The sequence below is a fragment of the Halichoeres trimaculatus genome, unplaced genomic scaffold (assembly GCF_033239565.1).
Source record: "Halichoeres trimaculatus isolate MK-OKI-2021-1 unplaced genomic scaffold, fHalTri1.1 fHalTri1_scaffold_9, whole genome shotgun sequence".
Classification (NCBI taxonomy): Eukaryota; Metazoa; Chordata; class Actinopteri; order Labriformes; family Labridae; genus Halichoeres; species Halichoeres trimaculatus.
In genome coordinates this window covers 30,646,663-30,674,457 of record NW_027437188.1, presented here as the reverse complement: position 1 = coordinate 30,674,457, position 27,795 = coordinate 30,646,663, and the positions used below count along the sequence as shown (strand labels likewise).

Genomic DNA, 27,795 nt, shown 5'->3' with positions numbered 1-27,795 from the left:
AACAGACTTGCAGATCAAACAAATGAGCTTTTCAGCTTCTCTCACACATGATAGCTGTTTTTATCAGTTTGTTATGGCTACAAAATGCAAAAATGTACTCTGTCTTTTCAATGATTTACAAAATTTCTGAATGAATGGGTCGAATTTTAACATAGCTCCAATTACAGCAATGTAAATCCACATGCTTCCTGAATGATTCAATATTTTAAAGAACCAATCCTCATGTAAAGTGGGTCTTGTTTACTAAAACTGCCTCTTTGACCAACCACAAAATGATTTAGCATTCTTCTACAACATATTTTTTCAGCAGAGTTATAAATTTCCCCATTTTGCAAAATCCTTCCCTCAAATCTCACCAGGCCGTCCGCTGGTTTTTCTGAAAAGAGTTAAGAGGAGATAAGTTTGTATTCCCACAGCCTCACAAAAACAACTTTAAAAGCAGGAAGCAGGCAGGAGTTATTCACAGGAAAGGAGGGATGGATCTGCATAAAAGTCAACAGCTTATTCCAGGGAAGAGATGGTGATGTGAAAACGCTGGCATGCGAAGTTGGTTTTACAAGGAAGATAAGTGCTGTGTTGACTGATCTAGAGATGTCTGTATGTTTGTCTGTTTAAGATCCTAATCGAGCGCTCCGAATCAGACGCACAATAAAAAGAAAAGAATCACAAAGTAAGGCTGAACGATTTTGGAAAATAATCTTTTTGCGATTTTTTGGACCAATTTTGTGATAATGATTTAGCACGCTATTTTCTGGGGGGACATTTATGTTGTGCATTATTCACTATACAGAAGCACTAAGTCATTCTATAGTATGACCAACAGAAGAAAGGATACTTTTAACATACAAACAATTCTTCCCTGTGCAATTTTTACTATACAGAACAAATTGAACAAGGGGTGTAAGATTACGGCCCCTAGAAGAAAAAAAAAGAAAGAAAAACATCCAAATTTTAGAATTCTGACTTAAATGTTCAAATTCTGACATAAATCTTGGAATTCTTACTTTTGACTTGTATAAAAAATAAAAAGTAAAATAAAAAAAGGACTTTTTTTTCAGTGGCTCTTATCCTCGTCCACAGAGTTCTGACTTAAATCTTAGAATTAAGATTTAAGTCAGAATTCTGTGGAAGAGGATCTTACCTTTTCCTTGTATAAAAAATAAAAAGTAACCCTTATCCTCTTCCACAGAATTTGGAACCAAATCTCAGGTTTCTGACTTTAATCTTAGAATTCTTACTTTTTTTCTTGTGCGCAAACTAAAAAGTAAAAAAAAAAAATATATATATATATATATATATATATATATATATTCCCAATGGCCCTTATCCTCTTCCCAGAATTCTTAGTTTTTTTCTTGTGTGCAAAATAAAAAGTTAAAAAAAAAAACAAAAAAAAAAAAACTCTTTTTTTCCCAGTGGCCCTTATCCCCTTATCCTCTTTCACATAAATCTGACTTTGATCTTAGAATTTTTCCTTTTTTTTAGGAAAAAAAAGTAATAAATAAAAAATTGGGACTTTTTATTTATTTATTTTTTATGTGGCCCTGATCCCCTTTTGTAGGGAATGGCTCTGCCAGCCACAGTCATTCTATTGTGGATCTTAGTAGCTCACAGGCTTTTACCTGGAAAAAAAAAAAGAGCTGACTGACTTTTGCATGTTTTGAGGAAGGATAAGAACAAGTCACTGTATTTCCTTCAGGTCAAACTTTGTTGCTTTAATTGCAGCCTTCGTGATTTGGAAATTGCATTATATCATATTGCGATTTTGGTCTTAATTCGATTTATTGTTTAGCCCTATCATAAAGTGAGCACACACAATCTGTGGATGAGTAGAAGAACATTTTAACAGTTATATCTGGAACACCACTCTCTAGGAAATTTTACTCATAATTTAGCACAGACATCGAGGAAATTTCAAGTGACGACAACCAAAGCTTTTTAAAAATGACTCAATGCTGAATGAACTGGGGAGGTATTCATCCCTTTCTATGCTTGTCAAAAGAATAAAAACACTGAACAAAAGTGTTAGTTTAGTTTTTATTACTCATCAATATCTGTGAAGGTTTCTGTAAAAGCTACAACCCTCCAGCGCTGATAGTGCTGAGAACCAAGACTTTACTTGGAAGGAGGTGTAAGTGGTTATTCAAAGAACACATGAGTAGACAGAGGGTTGCTCAGAAACTCAAATCGTTATATGCCACCAAAAATAGAGTATGAAAAATGAATTTCAAAGCGCATAGAAAGCAAGCAGTATAACGATGCTTCTCAGAAACAGGAACTAAACATTTCAGGGAAAACAGAGAAACAAGACCGAAAAAGCCTGATGTGATGTTTACACTTCAGGGCCTGCAATCACTAATGCAGCTGTCATGACCTAAACCCTCTGACTCCCCTCGCCCGCTTTCTCAGCCACACCCCGCTGCTGGCTGCAGTGTGAGTTTCATAAGAGGACCTTTCTCATTACTAAACTAAGACCAGGAGGATCCCCTCGTGATGTAAGCATTATTTCACCGTCCACAGCTGCTTTTGATTCCACACCTGGATATATATCGCATGTTTCAGATGATCAACCATGTGCTCAAAGATTAACGTTCAACAGCTGCCAGATGGCAGGACGACAACAGCAAGAGAGCATTATGGGAGAATCTGAGTTTATCACAAACTCTCCTGAAATATAAAACACTCGCATTTATACAGATTTAGCTCAGAGATTTGGAGATGCAGTTATGATACTTAACCCTTAGATTAAAAGAGCAACTACCATCGCACTCACTGTTAAGGAAGTTTTATGGTCACATAACGTAGAAAACATCTGACAACAATACCGGATACAAATCTCACTTCATGCTAGTTAGGGGAGAACTTAAGAGGTGTTTATTTTACAATCTTAACATCTGGATTTACTTTCATACAGTGATTTTATAGCTGAATTGCAAGAGATCTCTTGCTAATTCATGTAAGGCTTGAAGGAGAAAGAACTGCTCTTCTTTGTTCCAAACTAAAACAGTTTGCCATGAGAAGAAAACTGGTGCATTAAAAAGAAATCATCCACATGTCTGGCCTTAAAGGTGCTTCATGGTGCCAGCAATGGATTAACTTTGATATCACTTGTTTCCTCAGCATGGATTATGTAGCTTCTTTAAAGTGGCAGTCATCCAAAATAAGGATCATGAGTACAAGAGGCTGACATCAGACTCTTTTTGAACAAATGAAATCGGACTGAAAAATCCATAAACTCTCAGACGGTGTTTCCATTTATTTGGCAAGAATGTTTCTAATCCACTCTCTCAAATAAAGAAATAATACAATTGCTAATTATACTGTGTGGTGGGAGCCATGCTGCTGGATTTCTGTAAAAACTTAGACGCAAGCTGTTCTTAATAACACCAGACAGCACAGTGGGAGACGGATAAAGGGGAGGTGTTTTTGTGTTTTGTTTTGTACTCGTTACACAACTATCATCACAAAGAAGCATCATATTAACTCTGAAGCTTTGGTTATATTTGCATGTCACTTAAGATACAAACTAGAAAAGCAATCAGAGAGCATAGACCTCCACCAAGCATATTGTGATAGTCATCAACACTTTAGTCCTACTTTTATGTTATACTGCCTTTCAGCAGTTGAAAATTATGATGACCCAGTACAGATTTCATTTCAAGATCTTAGTATCCAGAATTTTGCCAGGATCTGGAGCGTACTCATATATCTGTCAGAAATTATGGTGACCTTGTCTTGTATTGTTTTGCAAAGGAATCCAACCATGCATCGTGGAGTTATATACACATATGGTGAAAATGGCCCTATCTCACAATGATAAAGAATCCTTTAAAAAAGTCCTGGATCCAGACGGTGATACAGATCACCTCCAAAATTTAATCACTTCTTCCCTATCCCGTTTTAAACATTTCCTGAAAATTTCACCGCGCTCCGTTTGTTGCTGTTTGAGTTATGTTGTTCACAGACAAACAAACTCTCCCAAAAACATAACCTCCTTGGCAGAAGTAATTTAAACACAAGTTTTCTTGTGTTTTAGTAAATAAAATGCCAATTCAGATTCAAGACTTATAGATTTAGTATTTTTTCCAATATAAATCTCTACATACTCTTCATATTTTATACTTTACAATATGGTCTGGGTCCAATAAATCCCTCAGTGTAAATGATTAAAGCAAGTTTTGTACTACAGATCGACTGAGAATGACTGAGTATCCTTTGTCACATTAATAAATGGATGGTCAATCCTTAAAAAATGTTTCAGAGAGCAGGGAGGGTCTATTTTTTAAGCATTAGAACACTCATTTTTGGAGAAAACATCTTACATTACACATCATCCTGTCCTGTTTAACACAAGACATGAAAATATCATAGCCAGAATAATCTAAATATATATTATTGAATTTAAAACGTTACGAACCTCTTTAGGAATTTATAACATAACATAATTTAACATCTTTAACCACTGAAACCATTAAACCCTGTCCTCGCTGCTATATTATAAGAAATAATTATCAATATTAAATCAACATTTACCATTTGGAACACAAGGATTATATAACAAATTCTAATTTGAAACTTGTCTGCATGCAGACCAGGGCCAGGAAACTTTACTGTAATAAGATCTTAACTTAAACCATCTCAAAATCCAATACAGCCTCAGTGTAAACAAGATTAAAACTTACACGTTATTCTGCATTTAGATCACTTCAACAACAGTCATCAAATTTCAGGCCACAAAAAAACAAAACAACATAACAAAAGATGTTCGGGAAGTTATTACTGATTTCAAATGAACAGTTCAGTATGTAAGAGTTTAATGAATTAACAGACAGTATTTGTCTTATAATTAGCACTTTCATATATTAACTTCTTGTTTGGAAATGCTATTTTACAGCAGAGCTAGAGCAGATGTTCAGAGGAAGTAAAGAAAGAGTAGAGCAGAGCTCAGGGTTGCCTACCATGGTTATCGTCTGACTGGTTGAACCCACACAGCTGGCAGATGGAGCGGACCCACTTGTTCATCTCCTCTTCAGTCTCTGCTACAAGATAGAAAGTGCGGTCTGAGGTCTTGATGTCAAAAACAAAACTGTCTTGGAACTCCTTCCTCTTAAAGGTCAGGCCGGCATCCACCTGCTCGCAGCAGTGCAGGTCGATGACCCGGATGGGTTTCTTGGAGTGGTCGTTCTTGTAGTACTCAAGAACATCAGGGTCACCACTCATTCGGCCGCTGCGAAGTATAAACCACCGCTTCTTCCATGCCTGGACAAAAGAGACGAACATGTGCCCAGTTAGCAAGTGAAAGCACTCAATCATCCGATTATACGCGGGAATAAATAATGAATGTGATTTTTACTTCAGATTAAAACTGTAGTGTTAAAAAAGTGAAATCTTACAGCATCAAACTTATTTCACTGCGCATACTGTAGCCATGGAGACTGAGTTTTGATTGTAACTGTTGATGTAACAGATCACAGAAAGTCTGCGTACAGCAGCAGGTTAGTGTGCCTCAGCCCACATGTGGTTGAGTGTGGTTTGTGCGAATGTTCCAGGCTGTGGAAGGGAGGCGGCAGGTGTTTACTCCCTCCTAACGTATTTCCTGTGCTGATATTCCTCTCTAAACTACGAGAGAAGCACAACCTAATGACAGCTTCACATACAGGTCCCTCCTCTTCCTTCAACAACTGGAGACTAGCTCTGCTTTCATCCAATCATAATGGAGCAGCATCTGCTGGAGTTTCCCCGGAAACTGTGATTTAACTTTTCTTGTCATAACAACATGAAACGGAGCAGAAGTACACGCTCCAGAAAAGCAAAGCAGCCATGATGCAAGAGTGCGAAAAGCTACAATACAATGTGTTGATTTCACACCAATGACACTATTGTTGTATTTGTCAGCTGGAAAAGCATGAAGGAAGAACAGTGGCCTTGGTTCCAACAGCCCCATATGTTTTTTTTCCAGTGGCAGTCTTAAAGGGCCTCTGTGTTCTCTGTGCTCAGAGACAAAAGAGGAAGATAGACCAGGAAGGGAAAGGGGGAGCATGGGGGGAGTCGAGGGGGGGCTTTTGGACATCTGCCAGTGATGCACTTCCGCCAGGCAATGTCTCTTACACACAGGCTGCTGACACACAGGATCCTGCAGGCCCCCCTCTCTCTCCATCAACACAGACACTGCCGCAAGGCTAACTGCCCCACCCCCCCCCCCCCCCCTCCAACCAGAATAGCACCATACAGATGCACAAACACACACACACAGAGGCTGGGATATTTTCTCAGATGTATTATAAAGATTTCCTGGATGAATGAATTAAATTTTCTTTGATGCATCTTTCATAATGGGTGAATAAGCCACTCCCAAGTTTGTAGCCTGTCACAGTGTTTCCATGTGTCCCTGAAAGTCATGACAGAGCCATTGTTAGCCTTTTCCAAGTCATAATGTCCTCTGTATCTAAGCCCTGTTGTGTCTTTACATAAAGCTGTAATCTGCAGTCTTCTCAGGTGCCATCCTGCCAGAATGTGCATGGGTCAGAAAGGTTTTAAAAAGGTCAAAAAGATTTACTGTCACTCTAGTCAGACTAGCTGCCACTGCTAATGCTAAACATAAATCTTTTGCATAGAGAAAAAACACATTTACATTCTAGACATGAATCAATGTTTATATTTTTGAAAATAGATTTTACATTCAGATTCAAACCAGTTTGTTGCAGTTTTAAAGATGCAAGGAGGATCTGTTTTAATTGCACTCCCTCACCACCTTCTGGCCTGGAGTCTCTGCACACTGTTGCAAATTACTTTTAGTGAGGCGTCTGTTTATTTTGGAATAAAATGGAGATTGGATCATAACAAATTTTCTTTGTTCAAGACCACTTTTTACTGGATACAACGCGCTGAGGTAAGGTATTTATCAGTACAGTTACGAAGTGCTACGGTTTGAAACGGGACATCAAGCAAGCATTTTAGCAGCTGGCTACATGTTAGCTACATCGGCAGCCTGATGCTCCAACCTATATGTAGGCTAACGCAACAGAAAATAAACACTGCCAGTCTGTAAGTAGTTTAGTAGCCGTTTATATTTAGCACAGCTGGCAGCCCAGTGCTCTAAGACATGTCTGTAATGTGTAACGTCAGTAAATCCTGGTTAGCTATGTCCTGCCAGTCATCTACCAATCAGAGCTAACGTGGCTCACGCTTCATTTTATTGATAGACTCTCAAGTTTGAACAGACCACTGTAGAATAACTGCTGACTGTGGGTTGGAATGGATGGTAGCACAAAAAGTTTAGCCCCTGTGCTATAGAGAGATACAGCCCAAATTAAAGGCTAATTAGCCTTTAGCTTGGGATGTATCTCTCTCCTGTAAAGCTTTTTTCTGCTTTTTCTGCAATCCAGTCCTGGTTGACTGACCTGAAAGCTAAGAATTAGCAATTTAAAATAAACTGTAAGCAGCAATATTGGCGCTGATAATCTCATTTTAAAGTGTGGATCACACTCAGGCATTTATCTTGAGGGGAGACTTTTTCAAAATCTCTTTCAAACTCCTCACAGCCCCTTTAATGCAAAATGTTAATGAGTGGAAAGCTCCAAGACTCAGCAACACATAATGTTTTCTTATTTCTCACAGAAGGTGTAGATTGTGATCTTATCTGGGTTGTGTAGCTGAAACCCTCCTGAGGTATACTGAAGAATAACACTGTATTCATTTTATTCTTTGTTGGACAGATACCCTGATAAAAGCGGGAGGCAGTGTGATCTTAAAGGTGGTGGTAGTCGAGCTGCCCCGCTTCATGCATCTAACCAATATCCCCTGTCTCAGGAAGCAAAAAAAAAAGTGTGAATACAATATTAGATTTTATCACGCTGATGTCAAGAAAGGAAGTTATTGGAATTCAAGGTATATGTAGTAACTTCTTACAACCAGAGTGTGCTGTGAATGTTCAGTTTTGCTTCAAGCAGAGGATGTGAGAAAACATAGTCAAAAGAAGTCATAGTACTACTCCTTGAATTTCTTTCTGAAGTGTTGTGTGAGTTTCCTTATTTCACAAACATACACAGCAGTCATCACACTCCTCCAGAGGAGCTAACCTGAGTGTGGTCACATAGCTCTTTGGTTCAGAGCCATTACACCATCAGATATCTCTATAACTCTTGCAAGCCCCATTTAAATATTATTGCCTTTTCTGGAAGGAGAGAGCATCACTTAATTGAGACCTGGAGCTCTGCCCGGTTTGAAGAGGTCAGTGCGACCCAGCTGGGTTATTCCTGGCATCCTTCAGCTGTGGACAGCGTATTAACCCAGGACAGCAACAGCTCTCAACCATGGAGGAAATACAACTCATTTAGGAGGCCTTATCACACTAAAAATAGAATGAGTATTTTCCACAGGAAAAGCAGTTGCTGTCTTATTCAAAAGAAAAATGATGCACAGCCCGGGCTGAATGAGGGGGCTGAGTAATGTTTTTTCCTCTGTCACACGTAGAGCTAAGGCTCTCACAGATACATTACACGGAGGATAAATGAAAACATCTGAGGAGCGTTCAGTCTGGAATCAGCTTTTTTCAACTGGTGATGTGGTTTACTTCTTGTTCTCACGCACTTTTTATAATCCAAGTTAACTTCCCTTGTGAAGTAAATCATGGGGGAGGAGGACACAACAAAATGAACTAACCCACCCACTGCCTGTCCTACAGAGCATGTCTAAGCCCATCGATCACTGTCCGAGCACTGGGAAGAGAGAGCCGAAGCTGTAAAACTAGGCTGAACTCTCCCAGCTCTCCAACTTTCCCCTCCCCCTCATCGCTTCGGTTTAAGCTACATCACTGTTCAGAAACAACAGGGCTTAGCCGAGATCCACTGCCCTTGTTAACAACTGGACTGGACAGTCCACTGGACCACTCAGAGAGCTGAGAGCTAGGCCGCTGATCACAACCAAAATACACAATAACAAAGCATCACATTATTATTTGAGCTTCACACACAAACACCCAGAGAGGACATGTTGGAGCCACTAACTGCTCTTTTTACTGGAGACATCAAAGGCTTAACAGAGAACAAGAAAACACATTTGAGTCAGCACATTAAGTATCCTATGAGAAGTGTGAGAAAACAGTTTCTTTCAAGTTTAAACAGCCTTGCTTCAGGGTCACAACTCCAGACCTGAAAAAAAGGAAGCGTCGCCTGCCAGCGCTTGAAGCTCTCCAAGATGAAGGGCAGCCATCCATATGTATGAAAGCAGCGTGTTTGGTCCTTTCAGTCTTACTCAATCATCCCATTTAATTCTGATCCCTGCTTGTTCCAACATCTCATTCGTCCTGTGCCGGTGGCAGCCAGTCACAGATAGAGAGGCTACAGCGGAGTACAAAGGATAACCTGTTTGCATCTATTTTCGATGACTGGGAAGGAAAACATCTAATAACAAAACCACACAAAACAATCTTTGGAGTGCGTTCACATCTAAAAATAGGATCAAAACATTTTTTTCTTGCTGATTCCTTTTGTTTCGTGCCGATAAGTATCCTTGTTTTGCTCTATTTCTGGTCCGCTGCAAAACAAGGATACTGTGAAAAAACAAACACATTCAAACAAAAGTTCCCAGTTTACGGATATAAAAGGGACACCATTGTCTGGTGTGTGTTGAGCATAAGTTAGAGAATACAGATAAGTTACAGCAACCTAATACTGCAATTCACATTTGTAAAACAGCACAGTAAACACACCTCCCCATGCTGGAGCCAAACTCATCACTCTGCTGTCCTGGTAACACAGACAAATGAACTCAGATGGTTGTATCCCAAACAATTATCCAAGGTGTGCCTATTACAGCAATAGAGCAAGAGACAGTGTGTGTAGTAGTAGGCTGTGTCAACAGTCTGACTGATAAGTCTCAGTCCGCATGTTTTTAAATGTGTGTGAGCAAACATCCAAACTAAACATGTGTTATCCAAGTTAAAGGTTAGCATGCTCTTGTTTACCTCTCCTCCTATTAGAGCAGGAGAGGAGGAGACAGCCGCTTGTTGTCTCAGACTCTGCCTTCTCTGCTTTACCTGCTGCTGCAGTACACACACTGTACAGCTGCACAAACACCAGCACTGAGGAGCCGCAGCACGCCTCGCTTGTGTACATTTTCTCATCTATACCAGCTTCTGAAAGGTTACGTGCTGCAGCGGGGTGATTTACCTCTTTTGACTCCAGATACTCGGCTGGTGTAGTGTCAGACTGCTGGCCTCAGGTAACACGTCTGTTGTTTGATCTGAGCATAGAGTGCTCACATACACACTCACACACACAATAACAACACAGGGATGAAGCTGCATGTAAAACACAGCGACTGCCGCATTACAGCTCGTAAAAGGTGAGCTCAGAGGGATCCCTGTCGTGTTCTCTGTGGCCCCACTGGTGGGCTTGTAAGGGATGGTTCAGAGAACAGGGAGAGCCAAGAGGAGTTTATAGTTTACAGTTGATCTTTATTTCATTCATGTTGTTAGATAAAAATATGGTAATACTTTATATTAGGAAACACATATTCATTGTTAATTGGGTGCTTACTAATATGCATATATGTAGCATACTAGCCCTTCATTAGTATTTATTAAGCACTTCTTAACACCTTATTCTACATAGCCTTATTCTACCTCTATTACGATTAGGGTTGGGTACCTTTCACATTTGAAATGATACGGTACCAATCCTAGGGATGGGTACCGAATTAGGTACTTTTATAGGTAGTGACCGAATTCTGTCAAAAATGCCGGGTCGCCATTCATTTAAAAATCAAAAGGTGCCGTGTTTAGGTACCTAAATGCATCCTTGTGACTGTGAGAAAGTGGAAGAGTTGGTGATTTTCCATGCTGGATATGAACACAACATTTCAAGATTTCATATCGACAAATAAATATGCCAGGTACCTGGCATCGTTACCGTATTGTTTCAGATGTTAAAGGTACCCATCCCTAACCAATGCCCGGTACCTGGCAGTCGGTACCGGTACCCAATGGTACCAATTTTCTGTACTTTTCTGTGTATAAGTGGTAAAAAATATCAATTTGTTTAAAAATAAAAAATATCTTGGAAAATCAACTTAACATTTTTATTTGTTGATATTTATTCTTGCAATGTTGTGTTCATGTTCAGCATGGCAAATGGCCTACTCTTCCACTCCCTCACAGTCACAAGGATGCATTTAGGTACCTAAACATGGTACCTTTTATTTCACCTGAATCAGTGCCCGGTACTTTTGACAGAATTTGGTTAATACCTATAAAAGTACCTACTTCGGTACCCATCTTTCATTACAATATGAATTAAGATTTTTCATTATATCTACTCCCATTTATCACTTATTGACTGTGAACGAATGCATTGTTGTTCCTGAATAATAATGTGGGTTGTTAAGGCCTTGTAAAGGGTCAGTACCAGAAGATGGATTCACAAAAAATGTATTAACAGTCAATAAGTGATAATTAGGAATTAATATAATGAAAAATCTTTATTCATACCATAATAGAGGTAGAATAAGGCTATGTAGAATAAGGTGCTAATAAATGCTTAATGAACACCAATGAAGGGCTAGTATGTTACTTGTATGCATGATGGTATGCACCTAAGTAACAGTGAATACGTGTTCCCTAATATAAAGTGTTACCAAAAAAATTAATGTATGCAATATAAATATAAAAAATCTGAAATGAATGAAAAGGAGCAGAAAGGAGAAATATCTTGTTGTATATGGCCCTTCTCTTACAAAACGTTAACTAAACACATGACAAAACACACATAAGAAAGAAAATACTTTTCAAAAAGAAATACTATTCTGCCAGCATGCCTATTAACCTTCTATTGAGTCATGCTTGGAGCAAAATGAAACGCAAAACGAATCATAAACATAAAAACTAAATTTCCACCAAAAAAAGGAAAAAATAAGAAATACAAAACAAGTTTTGGAATATCTTTGATTCTCTTTATTTGTCTAAAATGTTGGTTTTGATGAGTTTTTTGAAGATACTGAAAGATTTTGCTTCTTTGGAGTGTCCGTCCAGTTTAAGAAGGGGTCTCTGAGGCCTTTAGTATCTTCTTTCAGCCAATAAGAAGAAAAGCTTTTGCAAAATGGGAACTATAACATGCAAACTTCATATTTTAATGGATTTTTGAAACATTTCTATCCAGCTATGTGGTTGTGAAATCATACTCGATATCCTGGAAGTCTTCCTTTTATTTTCAGATTCATCCAGCATCTCTTCTTGCACATTTCAAAGAGGCATCCCAGCCCAACTTGGCATACTTTAAGCTTCAAGCACCATCCAAACTTTCTTCCAAAGGTTAAAAACAAAACTTTATCATGAATAATTCTGAACTCCTGCTGCTCATTCTGCATGAGCTAGCTTTTAATTACAGTTGCCCTGAATTGTAAATGTTTCTAAGGAAAGAGAAAAGACATGGTAGTCCTCCCACATAAATATCCTGTAATGCACTCTTCCCACATCCATCCTGTGTGGGTGGTGTTTTTTAGTCTCTCAAAGTTAGTGAGGAAGAAAAAGGGAATATTTAGCACTTAAGCTGTGTCACTTCTTGTTTCTTCTGGTGCCCAAAAAAAAGCTAGAATCACATCTAGAAAACACCTCTGAACAAAAGAGCAGCAGTCAAGGCCGTTTTGAATGCATGAATCAAAAGGTGGGACCAACATAATGGCACCGATTGTGCTAGTGAATGCCTGAACACTTGTGATTCTGGTTAATGTGGGAAGAGGGGGGAAGCCTGGACTGGCTGCAGCAAACAATGACGACAGGGTACTGATTATGTGCTCCTAATCAATAGCTGGTCACACGTCACATTCCAGGAACACATGGGAGTTTAAGCAAGTGGGGGAATGCAATCCAATTACATTTAGGGTATATCGCCTGCAGTTCACAGCATAAAATTACCTTTAACCTGCAGAGCTGTGCATGAAATGAAACAAGATGCCATGTACGTGTATTTACCTATGTGACATGGGTTTATGCAACGCTAAGCTAAACCCACAAATGACAAAAGAGAGCACAAGGAAGTTTCTCAGACATCTTACAGTTTACACAGGGCTCTGTCTCATCTCTGAGCCAGAAGTTAAGCAGACAGCCGACCCTGACAAAGTTTATAATACACACTCCTGCAGGATTTCCCATAAATTCAGATCACAAACAAAACAGGAGTCCAACCATGTGCCAACAATGAGAGGCCAGTTTGTATTTTCAGCAGCTCCAGCCCGTTATCTGTCGGAGTGCTGAGGATTTCCAGAAGCTCCTGAGTTGGACACAACTCTGTCCCATCTGTGTACCCACGGAGGTTCATGTGAAAAAGACGTTAAACAGAATTACTAAAGGTATAAAACCAGAGACAGGGAAGTCCAAAGGATGCACTCGTGCACCGCTGCAATTTAAATCATACTGCTCAGGTTTCCCAATAGTCAAAACACTGACCTTGGACGGCCGGCAGCTGCAAGACTTAACGCATGCCGATAAGACCCAAACAGGCCCATAAATTCCTGTGTGTTAATAAAGAGGGTGGGAGGTTAGCCATGGTGCACCAGGACAGACAGGGTTCTCTCGAGGGCAGGAATACTTCCCTCATGTGAGGAACGGCCAAGTTCAAATCCTTCTTTCAAGCACAACATTTACCCTAAACTCAATCTTGAGCATGCAAAGCAGCGCTGAATGCTATTCATCTTTCGTGACGTTATAGGATATAAGATTCTGCACACAACATCGTCACATGACTGTGATGGAAAGCTCCATTCTTCAGGAGTGATAATGATGAAGAGGGATGCTGCATTCGGTACCTGCAGTCCTCATTCACTGGCGTCGCAGAGGCAATGATGTGTGAAATCTGAATGAAAAACAACCTCTCTAAAGCACTCAGTAGGTATAATCAGCCTCAATTTACAGCTGAACACTTCCATCATTAGCAAAATGAGTAATCTCACATCACGTCTCCGTATCAGAAAAGGCTGGGTTTATTTAGCATGAGCCCACCCCAACAGTTTGACTCGCAGGGAACATTATCTGTAATCAGAACTCTTTGTGTCACTTCCCCTGCCTCTGCCATCTGCAGCAGCTCATACATGTCTGCATATGGAGGGCGTGATGTGTGCTTCTGCTCCCTCTCTGACTCCTTCTAAAGGGATTTTATACGCACAGCAAACGGATAAAAGATAAAACACTACATTTAAATTCAAATCTCTGGAATGGTCTCAGGGTAGCAACTGGAAGGGAAAGTCTAACTCCTTAACTGCCCTAGCATCACTGGAGCTCAAAGATCGTCAGGCCTGTGAAGCTACACGAGTGCATCATCACTGCCAGATGCTTCTTTAAGACCTGGCATTTATAACCTTCATTAACCCACTGTAAAGTATATCATGTAGCTGAAACACACAAGTAAGAGTCCTTTTGCTTAAAATCATTTTAGACTTAAGATATTTGCACTTTTCTTATTTCTTAGTGCAATAGTTTCACATTTTTAAACTCTAGAAAGCTAGATCAGGACAGGACAAAGTTAGATCTTCCACCTGAATCACTGGCTATGTTTGCATGCAATGTTCAGGTTAAGGTCAGTATTCCAGTTTCTAAAACATTCAGAATAACCTATTTACACACATAAGCAAACATAGCAATTTGCGCCATTCCAGCTTCTTCTTGCTGTATCCATTGCAACAGCAGCACTGTGGACTTACCGCACTCAAAAGACCAAGATGCCTTGCGAACATAACATGCACAGAGCACCAATTAATGTTCCTTTTGATGGGGAAATCCCGATAGGTGTATACATGACCAGATATAAAAGGAGGAACCCAGGGGGGATTTTTGGGTTTTAAAACACGTTTTTTAAAAAGAGTTATTGATGTCTATGTGGCTCTTGCGCAACTGGGTTATTGCTAGATTTGAAATTGCGATTCCAAATATGAAAGGGTTACTGACTGCATGTAAACATAGGCGTTTCATCAGATTAAATCTAGGTGGTTTTATTCACTTTCATTTTGACTAATGAAACAGCCTGAGCCACAGCCTCTAGGGTAGAATGCTTGCATCCTTTCACTGCAACATGACAAGGTGTTTCAAATGAAACAGAAACACAAAAATTCACTCTCATTTTAAAGGTACTTGCTGCTAATATGTTACGACTGCTTTCACAAGTCATAAAGTATCAACCCAATACGATTTATTCCACTTCAAAAGGCTATGAGTTTTCTTAATCTGTTAAAATGTAAGAATCTTTATGATGTGTGTAGAGTCCAGAGTAGTGCCGGCGCTACCATTTGCATGGCCCTTCAGTTTTGACCAGAAAAGGCAGATCCGCCATTCTTCTTGAAAAACCTGGAGAGTTCCACTTTTTTATTGCCTTTCCAACATTTCCTTAAGCACTGTTTCCTTCGACTAATGAGTTTCCAGAAAGCCAGTATAAAGTATAAACAACAAAAACATTACAACCTGCGTTGAATACATGTCATCGCGTTTTTTATTTTCCTATTTTTGAGGGACACAGCCATGACATCCCTGTATTCAGAAAATAAGAGTAAACTTGAATTTTTTATTGTTCATTGCACTTTTTAATAGGGATGTTCCTATACAGATTTTGACTTTCAATCTGAGCTGATATTTTCATGATATGTTTTGCCGATACCGATTCAGTACTGATACCTTTCTCTGATAAATCTTGCACTCTGTTGGGTGATTCTGTTGTAAATGTCAAATCATATTTGTTGTATTAAAGAGAGCCCTGTTGGTACCTCCTCAAGGAACACTCACTTTACAAATGTTGCAAGACGCTGTTTTACTATCATTGCTTTCTAAAGCGAAGTAGTCCCACACAGTGGACAGGTTTGCAACATGGTTTGATTTACAGCAGCCGTAAAGTGTAATGGTGCTGAAAACACGCCACGGGATCCGAAGCTATTTGATCCTCCAAAAGTAGCCATAACAGACACCGATACTGATCATTGTAACGGATCGTGACATCTCTAATTTTTAGCGTTTTATTAAGCCTATGCTTCTTATTAAAGTTCAGGTTTTAGAGGTTGTACTGATGCACGACAAAAGTTTGTGCAAAAAATGAAATGACAGCATTTAAAAACATAAAGATAAGCTCAAACAGACCTGGTATGGTAGGTCATAAAGAGTTCAAATTCAATTTATCAACAAGCTAAGTGACATTTAATACCACAAACTCTAAAACACAGCAGGAGATGTTCACATTTTATTATAGTTGAATTTAGTCGAAATAAGAGTTTCCCACCTGTCTCAATCTAGATTCACAACTCTCTGGAGTGGAAATGACTCTTCTTAAGAAATTCAACAACAGCATGTGTCACCCACCTCAGTGTCTCTCACTGAAACCTCAGATGTCATTGCTGGTCAATTTATATTTGCAACAATGGAAAGCATGGTTTGAAAACTGCAGTATCATCTCACTTTTACGTCTTTGCCTGCCACTGAATGAGAGCCAACAGGCATTTCCACTGACTCACGTCATGACTGTGAAGCCCATTTTCTTCAGAAGGCCATTCTAATCTAGTGACAGTCATATGACACGTCAGCTATCAGCCCATGTAAGACCGACTAGCATAGACCCTTCATATGACTGTGCTCAGATGTAGTCACCAAAACATCAACTGGGTCTCTCTGATGGTTAACTGCTTCTTTTCATACTTTTATAAGGATGTAGTCATTGAATACCTTTCTTAACTGTGATCATTTATGATCTCTGAACCTGCCGAGGGGTCTACAATAAAAATGGATTTTTCCATGGACTGTTATGATCCCTGTTGTTGTTGTAGCATTTGTTTGATTTTATTCTCAGCACAGTTTAATAAAACTATCATTCCTGCTAGAGTGTACTCTCTGAGAGTTCAGCAAATAAGTAAAAGACTATAACCTCTGGCCCAAACCAAAGAGAAAAATCAATGGGATCTAATCCCCTTCAGAGCAGCAGTATTGTAAGCTCAGCTGATAGAGTCTTGATAGATTTAAATAGCTTTATACACCCTGGGACCAATTTAATTTCTTCCCCTGTCATGGGACCTCTGTCACAACACTTCCTGTAGGTACGATCCAAAGGAAGCCCAGCATCTGCTATTGGTGGAATAATTAGGTTTTGGACAGAAATCACTCAGGATTAACTGGAGTTCATGGCAAAGGACAGGATATTATGACAAGGGTTCAGACAAGGCCAGCATGAGATTTCCACAGAGAATATGAAAAATTTGTGCTGCAAAAATACACTTTCTGCGACGGGCAGCTGCAGACCTCATGTATTAATTGCTTCCAAATCTCATTTTTCACAGTAAATGTAAAGCTGCCATATCTTCCCTGTCAGGGATGGAGCCAGGGTTTCAGTTTTAGGTGGGCCAAACTAACTTTGGGTGGGCTTTAAATTACAAAAGTTAGTCCATAACTTTTCCTATTTAGATATATATGTACTACTGTTACTGCTAATACCACTTGTATGTTTTGAAGCAGATATGGATCCCTTTTGCTCCTTTAATATTTGATTATACTTTATAATGTTTTAGTGCATCAGACGTCCCTACCTGCAACTGCTCTCCATGGTATTGGCCAAAGAGTAACGCCTCAGCTTTCATTTATTATAGGCTGTAAGAGCAGCAAAATTAACCACATTTAAATAAAATTTACAGTCTTTCCCAAAATCTTTCTCTACACTTACAGGTAAAACATGAAGCTTAATGTTTCAAAACTCTCTTTTATTCCCCAAACGGGCTAAAAGATTGCCAGACTCTGCTCATTTCATAAAGTCAGGGTATCCAATACTCACAAAATGATCATAAAGTCTCCATATTTTAAAAAAAAAATCCTTTTAAGATGTTTTTATTTGTCTTGATTGATTTTTACCTCCACCAAGGAAGTTGGGTTTTTGGAAGAGTTTGTCCGTCTGTTTGTTTGTTTGTCTGTGAACAACATAACTCAAAAAATAACCAACGGATCTTGGTGAAATTTTCAGGAAAGGTTTTAAATAAGATAAGAAAGAAGTGGTTAAATTTTGGAGGTGATCTGGATCACCATCTGGATCCAGGATTTTTTGTCATTGTGAGATTGGGGCCGTTTTCACTATATGTGTATATAACTCCAAGACAAGGTCACGATTATTTCTGACAAATGTAAAATTACAATCCAGATCCTGCCAAAATTCTGGATACTAAGATCTGGAATATGAAATATGTACTGGGTCATCATAATTTTCAACACTGTCAGGTTACAAATTATCGTACAAACCTGCAACTAACACCAAATTTTAGCAGGCAGTCTGCTGAAAGAGAGTATAACATAAAAGTAAGACTAAAGTTTTGGTGAAAATCACGATATGCTTGGCGGAGGTCTGCGCTCTCTGAGTGCTTTTCTAGTTTTTATTTATTTTTCTTATTTTAAGAAAAATTTCAGGTGAGTCTGTCAGAAAGTGAGTGGGTCTGGGGCTGTTGGGCCCACCCATAACGCCGCCCCTGTTGCATGTTTCTTACCATGTCAGGATGCTGATTTAAGTTATGTCAAATGAAGAATATTGGCTTTATTTTTCATTTAAATCGTATGTTTAAAACAGCAAAGAACAATCAATTCTTAGGTTTTACCATCAGATAAATCTCAGCGCTTTGCCAGTTATGCCCCATGTCCACCACAGTGATCCCTTTCAGTGACCATATCTTTAAATGATTAAGTAATCTAACTCCAGCTCCACATTCAACCCAGTTTTGTAGCTTCTGGGGAGAGCTTTGTTTGAGGGCCCTCAGATAAAGTGGAACAAGGAAAATGTCTGTGTGAGCGCTGGGTGTCTGTCAAAGCAGGAACTGGGAGGCGTTCTCTGTTGACCTCTGAGGGCAAGGACTTCCCAAAGCCCCTCTGCAAAACAACAGCAGACCCTGCAGCTGACAGTGGGACACAGGCGGCTTCTGCTCTGCTGTGCCTGCCTTGGAAGCTCACTGACAACCCCCCCTCCTCTTCCTCGACCTCTCTTCCTCTTTGTGTACCATCCACAGGGGCACCACGTAAAGCTCCCAGACGCTGGCAGTGGGAGAAAGCAGAAGCAGCAGCTATCATCCTGCCGATATGATCTGTCTGGAATGTGGCAATGCTTTACTGTATGTGAACAGACATGTTTGTGATGTCAGGTACAACACTGGGGTCGATGGGAGGGTTTAGCCAACAGGAGCTTGATCTCAACCTGAGACCAGGGATTAAACTGTTAACAGCAGCACGTCACATGCGTGATTCATTCTGTGCATGCAAAGTAGGTTTGAGCGAGCATGACATTATCGGTGACGTTGTTTTAAGCGTCTAATGTCAACACTGGAATATGTGGCTTGGAAAACTTAACAAGGTGAAGGTCAGAGGACAGGTGAGGGATATTCTCTCCTTTGTTTTCTACAGATCAGGTAGAAACTCAAATGTTTGATTAACAGTATACTGATTTGTGACATGTGGTTGCCAAAGCATCAGCCACAAATAGAGGATTGTTTGCAGTGAGTGTATCAGACATGATGAAGCAGATTGTCTGATGACTGACGGGTGAGTGAAATAACTTAATAAGATCTTTGTAAGAGGTGCTGGATGAGCGCTGGGTTAGTCAGTTGTTTTCATGTTCCTTTCTGCTTATTCTGGACATTGTTCAACAAAAGCAACCAAAGCCACTCCCACACACCCCTAAACCACTGCCCACCTCTGGAGCCTCGACCGGCCCCTGAGAAGAGATAAAGCCAACCAAGTGAGTCATTTAGAAGCTCTGAGACACTGGAGTGGAGCTGTTTTCCTTGTGGGGATGCAGCATGTGTGAAAAGTGACTACACATGCCTGCAGTGTTGCTGTCACATGTCTGAGAGGGGGGGGGGGGCACAGAGAGTTTACGCTTATCATGTGTTTGGGTCGCAAGTAGCTGTTGTGGAGTGAGTCACAGTGGAGAGTTAATAGCTTTTGTAAACAATTAACAAACATTTAACCAGGACGAGTCGTACTTGTTACTGAAGAGACATGTTGTCTCCTGTTTTACCACCGGCTCAATCCAGGCTTTAACTGCCATGAGAGCTTAGCTCCCTGATTTTGCATATGATTTGCATGCCAGAGCTGTGGTGGAAGTACCAGTTTTCACTCCTGTCCTGAACCTCCCCCCTGGAATCGTACACGGCATGAAACATTTTGAGCAGTGAGACAGAAAACATCTGTGAAAACATCTGTGACAAGTCATGGGGTACGTCTTTTTTTTTTGATCAACCATTTCAACAAGAAACACGACTGATTAACACACACACACAGGCCTCAGCTGGCTGAAGCAGGCCATCCCGGTGGAAAGAGGTGGAATATTGACAGGGTGTGTTGTTTTAGTGTTGTTAAGGATTGAAACATATCCATAATGATCACCTCAAGATACACCACTGTATGAACTATTGCATAATTTACATACCAGTGACTGCTTTGGAAAAAGTACATTCCATCAGCACCTCCTCAACTCATTCCAATATAATGACCGATCAGACTTGCCTCCATGTTTGTGACACACACCTTAAGGCTGGAATGTTTGAGAGTATGTGAAAGTAGTATCTGAAAATATTCCTCCACATCACAACGTCAGCTATGTCAGATGACAGCAATACCGAGGAGTAAATGGCCCTGATTGTCCATAGCCTAGCTTTAAGTGGAAGGAATTTCAGATGGTCAGATTATCGCATTAACAAGTCTGCCCGTTCTGGACGCTCCATCTCATGACACTGTTTTCTGGCTGGAGCTGTGTGCGACTACTTGTTTACAGGTTATAGCCCAGGGTGAGAAGCAGGGTGAGAATGGCTGAGAGGGCTGCTCCTTGCTCTGCTGCCTGCCTGCCTGCCTGCTTGAGGAAGGCCATTATGTTAGCTCCATTATGTCTCATGAGGTTTTTTTTTCTCCTCTCTTGTTGTTTATACAGTACGGCTATGAACCAAGCTAGTTTTTTCCTCTGTACCACTGCAGCTGCTGTTCCATACTGACCATGGTGGTCTCTGTGTAAACATTAGCAAGCTTTAAGTGGAAGACAATGAGGAAATGACAGGACAAAAGAAGGGGGGCACATTTGAAGACATTCAAGGATGGATTTCCAGATGAAACAGAGGGATGACATCATGGCAAAGTCAGCTAGTAGGAACATGGAGAGGCCTGGTAATGCAACACCATACATAAACAGTGGACAGCTGTATTTATAGGAGATTGTCTCATGGTTCTATCTGCCTCAATAAATCCTATTATCTGATTTACAGCCAGTCCCCAACACCAGACTAACAGCTTTGGCTTAAAAAACCTGATCAAGGTTCTTTAATGCTGTGGAGACATCACTTCTGTTGTGACAGGAGTTGGCTGGGAGATGATGAAAACTGCTCAAATCAATATCTGATTAGACATTACCTCATAGGGATGAGATAAAGCAGGATAGCAGTTTGTGTCTGTGAGCTATTTAGCCAAAATTGTAGACAGCTGTTGGGTATTACAAAGGCTTACCTCTATGTTGTCAAGGGACCCTATGGTGGTGGGCTCAGTAAAACCTGGTAACTGATGTGAAACCTACATTTCTAGACTGATGGATAAAGACTATAATTTCAAGAAATGTCTCATTTAAGGCTTACAAACACAGGAGAGGTCCAGATGGAGGTGGGTGCACCTGCTGTATTAGAGTTAAATGAGTTTGCCACCGTTTATCTGAGAAGCAGATGATCAAAACAAGCAGGTCGTGGACAGAGAAAGGAGTACGTCAACTTACAGAACAAACTTAGAGAAAACTTAAAAGTGTGATTCACTTACATATCTCCTCAGTTTTTTCTCCGGCGGTGACTTTCTTAACCAGCCCTGGAAGAGGATTTCTCCGCCGCTCATGTTTGTCACTGTGTGCAGTTTCTTCTTGCTCTACAACTGCCGTCTGTCACTAGAACATGACGGCTCCTGAAGGCTTGCCTGTTCAAAGAGCTGTCGGCGTTTGGCTCTCCCTGGTGCAGTCTGCTCCCCCCATTTGATAAAATCAAAGTAGTGCTGGTCGGAGACGTTGCCAGTAGCTCCCGGTGGTACAGTGCGCAACAGCCAGCGCGCAGTCCGACAGTTGGAGGAAAAAGAGGCGCAACTCGATTTCTGAGCAATTACGCACGGCGAGCTGACGAGGAGCCGCGGGGAAACTCAACTGATGCAGGGTGAGGAAGTACCGTAGGGTGTCTGCAGTTTGTTTTCCCAACTCATACCACGCCCACCGAGCAAAGAGAGGGATGGGCTGAGCTGGGATGAACAGGATGGGAAAACTGCTGCCGTAAAGTAGCTTTAAGATCTCAAAATGAACACAAATAACGAAGAAGTTTGTTCATGTATAACACTCACTTATTTGTTTCAAAAAACAAGAATTTAAAGCAAAACGTCTTTATTAAACACATAAAAACACAACTGAATTCTTATAAATTAATCAGACGGTTTTTGTAAACGTCACAAAAAACAGACAAGTGTCAGTCAAAGCAGATACATTCATATTTTCTGTTTTCTGGAATAAAAAACTAAAGAATTCTTATCAAGTAATGTGAAGTGAATCTTAGCATTTTCCCGGGAAAAAGCACCATCTGGTGGAAAGCTGAAACCCTTGATTCTGTTGCTAAAAGGGGAATTTCCACATAACTGACAGAAATAAACACACAAAGCGTGAAATTCCTAATTTACATAAGGTTGTTTTGTTAACAGATTTCTTTCCCTTTGAAAGAAAGATTATATTGTCTTAATCCCACTGATCATGGTTTCAAATTAAATGGCACAGTTCAATTAAAGACAGGAATGTATGACATCCAACACAAGAAACTGATGCAAGGTAGATTTTAAACATTTTTATTTGATGTTTCCTCAGGCAAAAAATTGGACTAAAGATTTTTTTTTTGGTTTGAAGTTTGTTTCAGAGAAGACAAGAATGGGAAAATCTGGGGAAAGGGATTGCATCTTTGATGTTTTCAACACCGAGTATGCACTGCAAGTATCGCTCAAATCCCAGTCCAAAGCCACCATGAGGGACGGAGCCGAAGCGTCTTAAATCCAGATACCTGAAAAATGAAAAATAGAGGAATTAATACTCAACTGGACCACAAGGATGTGACATCTGACATTGTTGATGTAAATAATTTGTTTTTTACCAGCTGTAGGTCTCCTCCAGTCCAACCCTAGAAAAGTCAGAGTTATGAAAGAGCCGTTAAAATCAAACATTTAATTTAAATGAAATAATCTTATCTTGCAACTCTTTGTTTGTATTCTATCGTGTTTTTCTTCAAACATCACTGGAAACATATACGTAAAATACGATTTTTGTATTCTTTGAGTGGTGAGTTGGGAAAGTCCCTGTGAATTACCCTAAATATTTAAGATTTTACACATGACCTGAAACTTTCTTTAATGTCACCCTATGTGAAATCAAGACGAATGAGCTTTTTGACAGCAAAAATGTAGGAAAAAAAAGATCCAGCTAAACAAGGCAGACGTTATTCATTCATTGAAATTTCAAGCCAAGCAAGATGCCAACTGCAGTCTGAATGCTGAGCAGGGGCCGTCTTATACCCCTGGAGTGTGTCCTTACTTTTCTAGCCGAGCTCTCAGCAGATCCAGCCTCTCCTCTCTCAGCGAGCCCCCACAGAGCTCTCCAACTCCTGGCACAAGAAGGTCCACTGCAGCTGCCTGCACACAAACGACAGCCGGAGTCAGCTCGGATATGCAAATCTCTGCGATAACCCGTCTGACATTACAAGGAAGAAGCTGAGCGGTAGAATCATTGATTCACTCTGCATTTTTAACAGCGTCACTGAGCCTTACTGTATGCTCCGGATGGTCCTGGTTGTCTCTTGCATAAAACGGCTTCAGATAATAAGGATAATCAGTGACAAAGACTGGAATGTTGCCACAATGTTTGACCAGGTACTTCTCATGTTCTGTCTGAAGGTCGCAACCCCACTGCAGAAGAAAAAGAGCTGAGTCAACGTGGAGCTCTGTGTCTTGATGGAGTTAGCGTCAAACAAACAGAGGAGGGAGATATTAATCAGAGCAAAGAGAAAACAACACAGCCACCTACATCTGTGGGGAAGGAGAATTTCTCAGAGCTACGATTGAGGATGTCAATAGCCTCGCTGTAGGTTATCCTGAAAGCACATTGAGATAGTATCAATTATTTAAAGTGATACTCCGGGATGGAACAAGTTGGGTCTAATCACAAGGTTTAGGGCAGAAATTACCCCTACAGCAGTGTTTTTGTGCAGCAGAAGCCCAGGGCGCACGCACCAAACACCCCCTCCCTGCTAAACGGACTCCCACCGAAAAAATCTGATATCGGTCTGCATTCACGCTTTATTTAGAGAATTTTCAGCGCGTTGCTTTCACACAAAAACTGCTAAATAAGGCTCTAGTTCTCGTGTCCTCAAACGGCGCTACCTCCGCTGCAGAGCCACAGCTGGCTAAAAGGCGCTCGCCACTTGGTGTCCGCGCACGCGGCGTGCCAGATATAAACAGACGCAGGTGGTCTGCCAGGACGAATTATGCAATAACAACGCAAAGATGAGTGATTATGAGAGCGAGGACGACCTGCCGTTCATTTTGAATAAAGCGTGAATGCAGAGCGATGTAAGATTTTTTTTCGGTGGGAGTCCGTTTATTTGTGTTTTTGGTCAAGTAAAATATGGCCCCGTCTGAGTGCAGAGGAAACAGGCAGAGGAGCAGGGAGGGGGTCTTTGGTGCGTGCGCCCTGTGCTTCTGCTGCACAAAAACACTGCTGTAAGGGTAATTTCTGCCCTAAACCTTGTGATAGGACCCAACTTGTTCCATCCTGGAGTATCACTTTAAGGTCTGGATTTATTCTTCCTTATCAGTGAGTTGTATAAACCATGTTTCCAAAAACAGAGACTCACACAGGAAATTTCTTCATCAGCATGGCATTTACAATGTCCTTAGAGAAATAGAAGAAAGAAATAAGAGAAAAATGTGTAAATAGAGATTGAAATCAAGTGCAGTTGTAACTGATTGTTATTACAGGTCAGGTTAAAGAACCGTCCTTCAAGACTCACCCTGTGTCCAGGAGTCACATGCTTGTGAAACGAATCCACATCCACCGCACAGTGAGCCAACACATGCTCTGTGGCAGACCGGAACATGTCCTCCATGACCTGAGAAGTGGGCCCAGTTTAATAATTAAAACTTGCGAGGGCAACTGTGCACAAGGGCAGCTTTCAAAGTCACATAATGCTGTTGTAATATCTGAATTTCATATTAAGATGTGGCACGACATTATTTGTCTCTGTCCAAGATGCTTGTCTAAAGAGTCTGTAATGAATGCGTTCTGTCAAAGGTTATCAAAGAAGCTTTCATGGCACTGAGAGACAAAATAATCCCCACACAGCTTTGTGAAGCACAGTGAAGAGAGTAAAGATTAGATAAAAGGAAATGCGGTACTCAAGAGCATTAACCATAACCTTATTTGCAATAAATGCCAAAATAAATAGACTACTGGCTCTCAGGGAGGTTAGAATTTAGCGTATTGTTTGTCCAGGAGGAAGCAGAGGGAAAGGTATAAGCCGCACTTCTATTTTGATTAATATCTGAAATCAACATGGTAATCATGTTTTGGAAGAAAATTACACTACGTACCTTGGTGAGATCTTCTAAAGACTGTGTGAAGGCAACTTCAGCCTCCACCATATAAAACTCAGCCAGGTGGCGTCTGCTTTGAGAGTTTTCCGCACGAAAAGTTGGGCCAAATGAATAGACTTTAGAAAAAGCCCTGGGAAGGAAGAGACATGCACAGTTACACACCAACTTTAGTATATTTTCATACCACTTTCTGGACAGAGCACTGAAGAAGAGCATCGTTAAGAAGATCTCTGAAACATAAATTTAGAAAGTGACTCTCACCCTGAAATCACTTCCAAATGAAGCTGACCAGAGACGGTCAGGAAGGCTGGGACCGAGAAAAAGTTCTCATCTCCTTCAAATCCTGGGCCTGATGGCTGTGGTAAGAACACAAGTTTAAAGGGCGACTGAAAATTGTATATTGGAAACAAACAATCTAATGTGGAAGTCACCACAAGCTCAAATTATTTTGTTAATAGCACTGAACCTCCATTTTCACAGGGTTAGTTAACCAATCTGCAAGCACTCACCTCCACCTGAAAGAGCTCCCCTGCTCCTTCACAGTCATTTGAGGTGATAACTGGAGTGTGAATTTGCACAAAGCCCTTTTCCTAAAATGAAAAAACGACAGAACAAAGTAATGAACTAAAATAATCATACATCCCTGTGTCTGGTGTTAAAAGTTCCTAAATTCGTTTATTTATTTATTTATTTTTTTACCTTGAAATATGAGTGAATTGCTGCAGTGGCCTCACTCCTTATTCTCAACAGGGAGCTAAAGTTGGTCGTTCTACACCTGAGATGAGGAAACTGACGAAGATACTCAAAATTGTGCCTCTCTTTTACTTTGAAAGGAAAGTCCTAAAAGAAAAAAACAATCATAGCTTGCATGCCTTCAAAAAAATAACACAGTTGAGGAGAAGCATGTAGCTAGAATAATACAATGTGGGTGGGCCATTTGCGGAGACTTTCTTCCTCACCACAGAGTTGCATTCTCCAACTATGCGGATCTGGTTAGCTTTAAGTTCAACAGGTTGTCTGTGGTGTGGACTTTTCTTGAGGATACCAGTAACTTCAACAGCGGCGCCAAATGTTAGCAACCTCGAAAAATGAAAAATAAAAGATAAAGATAAAGACAGCAAAAATGATTTCAGTTTTTGCAGGGGGCAAACCAGACACCGCATTTTACAGAGAATACTCAGATGCTTACGGGTTATTCAGCTCTGAGCTGGCAACAATCTGCAATGACTGCAAACAGCTTCCATCATTTACATGGAGAAAGAGATTTGTCTTCTGTGGTCTTGATGAACGGATCCATCCCTGCAACAGAGGTATATTTTTATTAAGTATTCATCTCCAAAAATGTGATCAATTATATTGAATGTCATTAATTTTACATATGTAGTTAAAACATATAGATATAGAACATTCGCTAAAACGAAACCACACTTTTAATTTATAAAAAAAATCAAGGAAAGTCATGATGTTCTTTCTGGTAAGTATCGTGGGTTTCCTTTCCTGGATAAGAGGGAGTTAGCTCATATAAAATGTAATTCAAACACCGTATAATGTCATGCAGTAAAAAAGGAATGCTAACGTTACCTGTACTTTAATTTCTTCCCCTAGCCCAGCTCCTGAAACAGCTTCAGAAACCCGTAGTTTAGTTGGTATCTTCTTACAAAAGTGTCGAATACATGAGAGGATTCCTCGGGTGGTTGATGCAACCGAAAGCGTTTTAGCTGCAGCCTGAAACATCGTTTTAAAAGCTGCACCTTCAGAGACAGATGCCTCTAAAAGAGCACCACGTCGAAACTGCTAAATTATGTTATAAATCACATGTTTGTTACTGTATTTGTGAAGATATCTATCGTTTTGCCTTGGCTTGACTTTCACGTTGTGTCCACTTGTGTAATGTTAGCACTTCCTGTTTGGGTCCTACGTCAGTCGTGAAATTCAATCACGTGGTCTACGTACGCCAATCAGATACAGGTTGTCTGTAAAGTAGAGTTCGACTGCTCTTGGGAGTTGTAGTCCCTCTCTATTGAGTACTTTATAGGTATGATGAAAAATTTAACAGTGGCTTTTCATATTTAACTGATGAAATACCATGAAATGTGAGTAGAAATATATTTTTTAATTAATTTAAAATATATGCTGATCTATTGCTGATCTTTGTATTTATCTTGTTC

The 27,795-nt window shown here is 40.2% G+C and overlaps 2 protein-coding genes across 3 annotated transcripts in view; both read right to left on the bottom strand.

The window, feature by feature from the left end:
- gab2 (GRB2-associated binding protein 2) overlaps nt 1–22,190 on the bottom strand; it is a 39,873-nt gene extending 17,683 nt beyond the window's left edge. For both annotated transcript variants that reach the window (XM_074680132.1, XM_074680131.1), the window contains exons 1-2: nt 21,782–22,190; nt 4,959–5,259 (exon numbers count right to left, since the gene is read on the bottom strand). In XM_074680132.1, the coding sequence (XP_074536233.1) occupies nt 4,959–5,259; nt 21,782–21,853 (373 nt within the window). In that variant the 5' untranslated portion in view covers nt 21,854–22,190. The remainder of the gene's footprint in view (nt 1–4,958; nt 5,260–21,781) is intronic.
- A 359-nt stretch (nt 22,191–22,549) lies between these two features.
- nars2 (asparaginyl-tRNA synthetase 2, mitochondrial) lies at nt 22,550–27,555 on the bottom strand. Its single transcript, XM_074679577.1, has 14 exons — nt 27,209–27,555; nt 26,817–26,926; nt 26,587–26,707; nt 26,327–26,467; nt 26,137–26,217; nt 25,889–25,983; nt 25,625–25,757; nt 25,045–25,143; nt 24,889–24,926; nt 24,060–24,126; nt 23,804–23,941; nt 23,571–23,668; nt 23,134–23,160; nt 22,550–23,043 (listed from the first exon to the last, which is right to left on the bottom strand). Exons 1-14 carry the CDS (start codon nt 27,359–27,361, stop codon nt 22,899–22,901), a joined length of 1,446 nt encoding a protein of 481 aa, XP_074535678.1. The 5' UTR covers nt 27,362–27,555; the 3' UTR covers nt 22,550–22,898.
- Nucleotides 27,556–27,795: the final 240 nt, after the last annotated feature.